General features: G+C 31.0%; 1 protein-coding gene across 1 annotated transcript; it reads right to left on the reverse strand.

The window, feature by feature from the left end:
- Positions 1-10,501, reverse strand: RpS20 (ribosomal protein S20). Its single transcript, XM_035361690.2, has 3 exons — positions 10,345-10,501; positions 8,702-8,810; positions 1-305 (listed from the first exon to the last, which is right to left on the reverse strand). The coding sequence occupies exons 1-3, from the start codon at positions 10,345-10,347 to the stop codon at positions 49-51; spliced, it is 369 nt and encodes a 122-aa protein (XP_035217581.1). The 5' UTR covers positions 10,348-10,501; the 3' UTR covers positions 1-48.
- Between the last annotated feature and the right edge of the window lie 163 nt (positions 10,502-10,664).

Genomic DNA, 10,664 nt, shown 5'->3' on the forward strand with positions numbered 1-10,664 from the left:
CAAGTTTTAGCTCATTTATTTGCTTTTATTCATTACAAAAATTGTATTTTATGCATCAGCAATAGTTACTTCAACTTCAACACCAGGTTCAATACTGATAGAAGTGATCTGCTTTACAATTTCAGATGGGCTGTGCAAGTCAATAATACGCTTATGAACTCTCATCTGAAATCTATCCCAAGTCTTTGAACCTTCACCACAAGGAGTCTTACGAGTGGTAATACGAAGAACTCTTGTTGGCATTCGCACTGGTCCCTTAACTTTCAGTTCCTTATCTTTGGCCCCTTTAATTAAATCATTGCAAACTGAAAGGGAAAAAAAAAAGTTCCAATTCACTTGATTACACAGATGAAATGCGAATCTATGCAAACAGGCAGTTTGCATAGATTTTTAATTCATTCGTTCAATCATATACATTCAAATAAATCATCAGAAAGCAACAGCATGACTGATTCTTATATATATATTTACTTTTTAAATGGAGTGCTAGCCTGCAATAAATGTACTGCATTTTAGTTTTGACGAATCTCTTTCAATTCACTAATTTATAAATTAATTCTAGTAATAACATAGGAGGTACATCATAAAAGTATTTACGTGGTTTTGATTTTTACATTGCCATTAATGTGAGAGCTAACAAAGAAAATAAAAGGTATTAGTAAACATACATATTAGCATTAGAAGCAATATATTGTGAATTACAAAAATGTGTTTCTAAGGGAAATATTCCAATTTTTGCACTTTTAGTTTAAGGCTTTTCCTAAAAATTTAGGGGCTGTGCACAAATTGAAGAGCTAAATATTTCAATCAGTACAAAACAAAAAATATATATTAATTTGGTAAAAGGTCTTTGGTAGTAATAGACTGAGCGAAAAAGACAGTGACTTATAAGTTTTAACTAATACCAGTTTTTAAATAAATAATAAAAATAGGATATTATTTACAAAATCTTACAAGTTTGATTTCATTAGATTTACTTGATTATGGCAAAGCATGCAAAGACAATTTGCTTCAAATCTTACAGAATTCATATTATAAAAAAGTGTTATCGACCCAAAGCCAACTTGTAACACCATTTACATAAATTAAAACTGAGAAGAAAATTTTCTAGTATAATTAATTTTTAATGACTATCATATTATGCCCCTACAGTTTTAGAGCCGCATGTGAATGTTTAACATTTTTAGCAATAAAAACTCATTGTATAGTGATGCTACCTATTTTCATCTCAGATGTTCATGTAAAGATAAAGCATTGTAATACATACCACTAAAGTATGTAATACAAATAAGTTTTTTATTTTTAACAAGTTAAAGATTTTATAGCAAGGATATTTGCATTACATAAAACATTTTTGGGTACTATTCCGTTTTGAGGACCGTAAAAAATCGCCAAACTATTGTTGATGCCAGTGATGCCAAAAATAATTGCGGCAACCCTAACGCAAGAAAGGAAGTATATTAGTAAATAACTATCTAAAGATTATTGTTTTAATTTAGATGAAAGGTTAATTTCATATAATACGTTTTTACTATTATAATTTATATAACAAAGGCTAAACATAACTGAATGGAAGCATAAGAGTAAATAACTATTTCAGAGCATTATTATAATTTGTATAAAAAAGATTAAACATAACTGCATGGATTCCTGCATCGCTCTTTCGCTACTGAGTTATACCTAAAGCATAATTTCATCTCGTTGGTTGTTCAAACATAATTTTCTATAATGAATGATGCCTTCCTTTGAAAAAATTCTATTGCAGACTTTTCGTCATGGGCAATTCCCAAACTGTTAAATTCATAGGCTATCAAAAAAGGATTTAAAAATTAAACTAGTGTTTCAATGGCGTCTTAAGAAATTAGAACTATCCAAACTTACACAATTTGAAATCAGAGCGTACGCTAGATTAACAGCTGTAAAATGGACACGTTTGCTAGATTGGCGCTTTTACGCATGCATTTTACCTGCATTTTTTTACGGTCCTCAAAACGGAATAGTACCCATTTTTGTAACTGTATAGTTTCCAATGGTTGCGAAAATAAAGGTCATATAGAGACTTTTAATAGACACACTGTATAATTCAGATCACCAGAAGTCAAAAATTAATATCTACATAGAAAAAAAAAAAAAAAAAAAAGAAATGACACTTTTTAAAAACAACTAAAAATTATAAAATTGAAACACCTTTTCAAATTAGGAGCGCCAATATCCTACACATTTAAAACTGTGTGCAGTTTTTTCTTCCTTTTAAAAAATTAGAATATTACTACAGTCAAATACCGAAAATCAGCCAACCTGAAATCTGCATTACCTCTCAAACTATAAACATTCAGTTTATACAGGGTTCGTACACATTTCTGCACAAGGAAATTAAGTACTTTTAAGGACCATTAATGAAAAAAAATTAAGGACCTTTGAGCAAATGGGAACTGAATAAATTCAATTAAAAATATTATATCTATGCCTGAAAGTGAGTAGGACGCATTATTATTAAACATAACTTAACATAATTATTAATATGTTTGAGAATAAAATTAATTTTATGAAATTTATCAAGTAGCATTAAATAGTATTTTACACTCATAATAACTGGACATATTTGAAAGAAGACAAGTGAAATTTTAGTTACATTTTACTAACAGCTTTTTTTTTTAATGTCTCATTTTATCACATACCTACTCATTTTAGAGGTTTAGTAAATAGTAAGTAGATTTTATGTCAAGCAGCATAGGTTAAAATGAGCATTAAAATCATAATCAGCATGATTTATAACAAAATACTGGCTGTTGTCATCACTCCTGCTTGCCTATACAGAGGCCTGCTGATCAGAAAAAACCTGAAAGGCCTGAAGTAGGCACAGTTGACAAGTTTTGAAAGTTAGCTGACCTCTGTCTGATGCTGTTAGTGTCGTAGCTTAGTGTAGAGTTCCAGGGGTTGTAACTCAGTTAATATACTTTAAGGTTCTATTAAGCAACTAAAGCATTAGTGGTGATAAGTTGTTTTACATTAAGTCTCACTAGATGCAAAGAATAAGTTTCACATGAATTTTTATATTTTTGTGTTTTTTACCTTGTGACTTTGATAAAGGTTTAACATGCTGTGCACGGCGCCGAATTTGCTATCCTTTCCGCCGTGCAATATTGCTAACTTAAATTATTCATAAATTATACAAAAAGGAAGGAGACGCACATAAAGTCCGAAAGTATTGTTCGAAATGTTATGATGACAATTCAAAACTATTTGGACATAGTAATAACTAATATGTGAAATATTATTAAGAGCACTATTCCTTTAAAATATGAACAAAATAAGTTTTTACTACAATGGAGATATACCAATATAATCTGGATTTCTCCACTAAAAGAGAATGAATTTGACTATGTTCCCCACTTAGATAATATTCTTAAGTGAAGCAAGTTTAAAAATAGACAGTAAAGATTATGGTGAAATATTACATCATTTGCATGACTTGCAGTTGGTCAATATTTCTCACAGTCCCAGGAAGACAGTTATTGGATTCATACTCCATTCATGTCAACATATATAAGCATAGCTGTTTTCGAAAAATTAACTGATTTGACAACTCACCCCAGCAAAAATAAACAAAGAATTAAAGCAAATTTTCGATAAATCTGTCAGAACATCTGAACATATTAAAACAAGTTACTTTACTTCCTTTTGTGACAATGCATTTCAGCATTGCGGCTCAAACAGGAGAATGAAATTCCCTGACTTTTCTAGATGTTTTTAAAGAAAATTCCAATCTATCCGCATTGGCTGTACTAAGAGGTAAATTAATTACGCTACCACTTAAAAACAAAAATTTGCCAATTTCATATGATTATATATATTTCACCAAAGCATTACTATTATGACAACAGAAATTGTTTTCTCCAGTGAAGACTGAGATTAGAATGTGCCCAATATGGATTAAAAAAAGTCTTTTTTGTAGTCGCAGTTAAACGAAAGACATCTATTCAATGATATTTTAAAATAAATTCAAGCATTTTTATTTAATTAGAAGCATATATAAGAAAAAAATATTAAATTTCATGATAATATAATATGTCATCATACTGCTAAAATTAGTTTCAGGACTACAGCAGAGAAAATTGCCTGAAATTTAAAGTATTACAGTACAAAGTTCGAAATCTGGACGTCCATTATCTGAACCTCAAAGCCACAAACATTTTTTTTTTGTATGCTTTATGCATGCGCATTTGGTTTTTCCTTCCATAATAAAACAGGTTGAGATTTAAAAATTCCAATTCTTAATTTCACTTACACACTAAATACCTTGTCATGGGGAAAAAAAAAAAATGAGATTAATAATTTGGCTCCATAGCTGAGCATCTGCTTGGCATAACATCTCAAAACCAAACATTCACCTATTTTATATCCCTGATGCTGACCCGGCGCCAGTTATTATTTATTATATTTTGCTTTCATCACCGCATGTTTATCAATACATGACAGCTTCAGTAATAACTCATGCAGCGATGTTAATTTTTTTTATATTAGGAACTGAATAACAAGAATATGGCAACCTTTTATGCTAACGCTTGGGGATGATTATAGATTTTTAAATGCTCTAAGAAATGTTGACGAGGAAAAAAATTAAACACAAATTTCTTTTCATATGCTAAAAATAGATTTTCTTAATGAAACTCATAGGCCAAGAGATAACATTTAATGCTATTTTAATGAAGAATAACTGATATGTTATAAACCCAGAAACGGTGGCACCGAGTGGCAAAATTAAAGGATGAGAATTTTTTTATGATTTAGGGAAAGCAGTGGGATCCAAAGTTTAGGCGCGGTGAAAATTTAGAACTTAGGATCCGTAGAGACTGCACCAGGCGGTATGTAGGGCCGGCCCTAGATAAAGACTTAAGTATATGGGGAGTTTATTTATTCAGGACTCGGATTAGTTTTAAGCATGTGCAAGAAATAAACTCAGGTATAGTAATTAACTAAACTAATACAATTCAAGCTTAATTCAGTACGCAATAGGAGCAAGACAAAATTTAGTGAAACTTCACTTTCTAGAATAGAAGAGAAACGTGACAATCAAAATCGCAATAACAACCTTGTATTTAGCATACATATATTAAAACAATTGATTTCAAAGGCTGCTAAAGGTCCCTTCTCATCAGAACAAAATTACTAGAAAGGGGAAAAAAGAAGAAAATTAAAGCATTGACAAAGGAGTCTCAGAAACATGTAGTCGTAACCAGATTTTGAATCAGAGTTACACTGGCCGCCTACTTTTACTGAGCCAGGCTATCTGATCAAACATAAAACACATAGTCCTAAAATCCTAACATACGCCTCAATTTTGAAAACTACCCCCAAACACCAAAATGACGTGTTTATTGATCATCATAATGCTGCCAAATCCCGCATGTACCATATACAGTCAAAAGTCGTTAATCCGGACCTCAAAGCTACAAACTTTCAGCGCATGCGACACATGCACATTTAATGTATAATGGACGGTATAAGCTAAGCTAAAATTACCTATTTCAGTTAGCAGATTGCGTTGTTCCTTAATCTTCGAATTGATCTGGCTTATTATTTTTTGCAGACTGTTAGAGCAATTTTATAAAAGTAAGCTTGAACTTTCGATTATGTCAAATAGAATTTCAGATGCTGGAGCTGCCAAAGGATCTACAAAGCGAAATATGTTTCGATGTCCATCAAACAAAAAGTGGATAAAAGCATATCCTTTGTTTCTCAAACCATCTTGAAATCTGTTTATCAATTTCACGCTGCTCTGTGGGGAAAGGGTAAAAGGCTGAGGCGTGCAATGAACTGGAAGTTGATCTGTCAGCATTATCCTTATCTTCAGGGCAGATGTTTTTATTTTATTCAGCTTATAATTCCTTACTAAATGTAGTATTTCATCTCGATGTATTCTGTCTTTGATATGATTTAAATCAAATTCCTCGCCATTATAAATATCACGAGTACACATCAAATAGTTTTGTGGTTTCAATTTTCCAATTTTGACTATGCGTAATGTATGCTTCACGAATGCGCACGTAAAAGAAATGTTTAATAAAGTAAACAAATAAATATTAATTAAATAATATTAAGCTTTTTTTTGTAAATTTTGATACCCTTTAGATCATAATTGCTGTTTATTTTATAAATTATGGTTTCATATTTTAATTTTATAATTTCTGCATGCGATCTTACCAGATTTAAACTGATGATCTACAATCCGGAATCGTTGAAGTCCCGACGAGTACGGATTAAAGACTTTTGACTGTACTAGGATTAAACCCATTTTGTTTATACAAGAATGAGAAGGCCATTTTCTTTAGTTCAACATGCACATGTGCATTTCTCATATCCCAAGGTTACTGAAAACCAAAGTTGCTAACACCTTGCTGTGCCTTTTTAAAAGACAACCTGATAGAAGCTGCAAAAGTCGGCTCTACGCCAGCTGCATGAATGACACTCTCACTTTTCTGAAGATCACAGTATAAAATTCCCCTTTTTTTGGTATTCCAGGTAACATGACACCTTTGGTATTTATGCAAGGCAGTTTTTTCCTATTACACTTCAACAAAATCCAAATGCAGAAATTGATTTGAGAACTCTGGTTTCTAGCAATGTGCCCTATATTAAAAGAATTTGCAATTCGAAGATTAAAACATTTTAAAGTCGCTGCAAACTAAAAAATATTTTTTAAAAACATTGCGGATAAACATTTCGGTACTACTATTCGGTTTCGAGGGCCGTAAAAAATCGCCAAACTATTGTTGATGCCAATGCTGCCAAAAATAATTGCGGCAAGAAAGAAAGTATAATAGTAAATAACTATCTAAGATTGATGTTTTAATTTAGATGAAAGGTTAATTTCTTATAATACTTTTTATTATTATAATTTATATGAAAAAGGCTAAACATGACTGAATGAAATCATAAGAGTAAATAACTATTTCAGATCATTATTATAATTTATATAAAAATTGCTAAACCTAATTGAATGGATGCCTGCATCGCTACTGACTTATCGCTAAAGCATGATTTCATCTCGTTGGTTGTTCAAACGTAATTTTCTATAATGAATGCCTTTTCTTTGAAAATATTCTCGGTAAAGTGCAGAATCGCTCACTTATTTGTTTGCCGCTTTTTACAAGGGTAAAAACAATTGTATTTTTGTCAATTTTCTTTTACTTTTTAAGTGAAAATAGGTCGATGTGTACATAGATAAAGTCAAGAGTGTGCGCAGTGCCATTTTTGTGCAATTCTAGGATTTTTTTTAAGTGAAAATAGGAGGTCGATCTGCACATGGATACAGAGTATGTGCAATTCTTAAAAACGCTTTAAACAGTGGGGGATTCTTCAGTTTACCCAAAATTCTATTGCCGAGTTTTCGTCATGGGCAATTCCCAAATTGTTAAATCCATAGGCTATCAAAAAAGGATTTAAAAATTAAACTAGTATTTCAATGGCATCTTAAGAAATATAGAACTACATAAACTTACGCAATCTGAAATCAGCGCGTACGCTAGATTTGGCGCGCTGTTAAATGGGCGCGCGTTTGTTAGATTTGGCGCTTTTGCGCGCACATTTTCGCTGCAATTTTTTTACGGCCCTCGAAACCGAATAGTACCAACATTTCTTTTATAGGGTATGGTTTAAAAAATTAAACATTTATTTTGTTAATCTAATATTTCTGCTTAATCAATTATAACTCAAAAACCAAATTTACTCTAGTGTCCTTTAAACATTTTAGAACCTAAAAAAAAGTTTTGTGATGAAAAAATTTGAGAAATATAGTAATACTGCATGGTCTGGAAGATCCGCAAAAGTACATGGCACTCACTACCTTAAGATATTTATAAGTGTGCTAAGAGTAGAGCTATGAATACATTTACAATTATTTGTAAAACAAAGTAACAAATTAGTAATAACTATAAATTCTTTACATGTAAATGGTTCTTAAAGCAAAGTGCTACAACAGTTACCTTTACTAGGAACATAAATCAATGATTTTATTTACAGCAAGATTTTTCCATTATAAATTCAATGGATTAACTGGCCAACTCTGAGATGAATCACTGGGCAACATATGTTGTCAAGCGGACAACCCAGAATTTTAAGAAAATGTATTTATCTGACAAGCCATAAATGGTTACATGTGCATTATACAGTGTGGAATTCAGTTTTTTAAATTCAATGGTCATCTCTGTCACTGCTGCTTATGAACTGAAGTGATTATGATAATATCTTTCCCCAAATTATTTAAATTCTCTAACCTTTTCCTTAAATATTAAAACAGATTGACTGATTGAATAAGAAAAGAACAGAAAAGGACACCTGTTCTTGAGTGATTATGATAATAGGTTTCCTTAAGTTTGTGCGAATCTGACGTTTTTTAACAGTTGAAAAGGTGGACATGTACGTGAGAGAACTTGAAGGAAAAAGGCATTTTATTATAAACATTTCTTGCATTTTTAATATTCATTACGGATGTTTTTTGTATTTTAAATTTTGTTAATTTGTGGCTGTTTTATGTAATTTTTAGAGTTGCTATTTTTTTAAATGGCTACTGTTTTTCATGTGTGAGGCTGGAGAAAAATAAGTCGCCAATAATTGGTGTGCTGTAGATTTCAGGAGATAATTTGGCAGCACCAATTTATTTTTACCATCAATAATCTTATACAGATAGTTAAATAATTACCTTTCTCTAAACTTCTAACATTTAGACTCGTAAGAGTGATTCTAATTCGATGATTTAACCAGTTTTGGGTCTCTTCAACACCAGGCTTCATGGTATCCTTGTATGCTGCCTACAAATTAGATTAAAGAATTAATTAGCAAGCACAACATATTTCAAATGTTTCATTCCAGAATCGATATATTTATATTTAAATCGATGCAAGATACAAACATGATTTTCATGTTTGATATAATCTAGTGCCATTAAATATAATTTGTCAAAATATTAATAAAAATATTGGCTTTTGCTTCAGCTTACATCAAAAGCTGTTAAGATAGCCGACGTGACGTAAAATGCCTCCAATACACATTTTTTGCATGTTTTGAAACCTTATAGTTAATCCTAAGGTTATTGGCACTTTTTAGACCATTATGCTTTGCCATAAAAAATCTGCTTGCAATTTTTTTAAATTACAACTATTTTTGAAAGTATAAATTATTGTCTGCTACTTTACAGTTACTTTTCATGTAAAACGTCGCTTTTAAAGGAGAAATGGATGGAAAGCTGTGTTTGCATTCTTTCTTAACAAAACTATTCGTATATTGTTATTAAAAAAACAATATGAAAGCATGGTTTTTCAATATCTAATGCTGCAATATGCAATATTGTCAACAACAAAGGAAAATAATGTCAAAATTTAGCTTCAAGTGCAACAATTGTTCCAAATACGGAGCCAAGGGGAAAAAAAGGAATGCTTCGAATGTTAAAGTAAGATCTTTTTCAAATGGCAAAAGAAAATTCTCCAAGTCAAAGGACAATTGCAAAATCATTAAAATGCTCAGTATTAACTGTAAACAAAGTAATGCTGATTTTAATCTTAAAAAGGCAATAAAATATAAAGTGCATCATTTGTCTCCACAACATATCACTGAATGCAAAACACGCTGCAGAGTTCTTCGAGAAATATTTATCTGAATAAAAATGGAAAAATTTTATTACAGCAGATGAATCTTGGGTCTACTCAAACAGTGGCAATAAAAATAGATCCATTTATTATCATCAAAAAGAGAAAAAATCTTAAAAACATGCTTCAAGGAATGTACAGAAAGTTATCCAAAGGGATTTATGATGGTTCCTAGTTTTTCATGTAACAGCTACTAGAATGTTTAGCTTGAAATAAACAGGTCATGTATTGCATACCTAGTGTAAGTACTCACCGGTTAAGAATATATTATCCAGAATATTAGGTAGATATTTTTAAATATTCCTTAATTAGTAGCACTTCTTAAAAGCTAAGTTAATACAGAAGAATAAGAAACATAACGTGCAGGTTTACATAATTTCTGCAATTTTTTGTTTTAATTTACCATTTCTCCCATTATCATGTTTTCTCGTTTATAGCCACCAAAAGGCCTCTTTAACAAGGATATACCAATATGCACTTTGCGACAGCCAATTAATAAGTAATTATCAATTATTACTAAATTAAAAACGATCTTTTAATAGCTCCTGACAGTTAAAATATTATATAAATTAAACGTTTAGCATATTGCATATACGTAGATGATGTTTATAGGGTTAGATTGAAACACGTGTTACGTAACTTAATGACAGATAGTGAATACAAATATAAAACTAAAAATTGCAATGTATTGAAATCTTACCATAACTTTACCAAAGACTGGCCGACGTAATCAATTTCTTAAAAAAAATATGCAGAAATCGAACAGCGGTGAGCCAGCTAACACAATTCAACACGTTTTAAAAGTTCTTGGGTTGAGTTGCAGCAACAATGTACAAAACTACACAGGACGAGAAATTGTGCGAGGCTTTGCTAGTTTGTCAATGAATTGTAAAGAGATATCGTTTGCTAAGTTTAAAAATTTTTGAAAATAATATATACTAATTCAGTAATTTTTGCGACTTTATCTTGAAATGGTTGGAGAATCTTTTTATTTGCTTCGGTTGTTGTTATTTATTAAAG

This window comes from Stegodyphus dumicola, chromosome 9 (genome assembly GCF_044657685.1).
Source record: "Stegodyphus dumicola isolate Sdum_Otavi_A_Nest chromosome 9, ASM4465768v1".
Lineage (NCBI taxonomy): Eukaryota > Metazoa > Arthropoda > Arachnida > Araneae > Eresidae > Stegodyphus > Stegodyphus dumicola.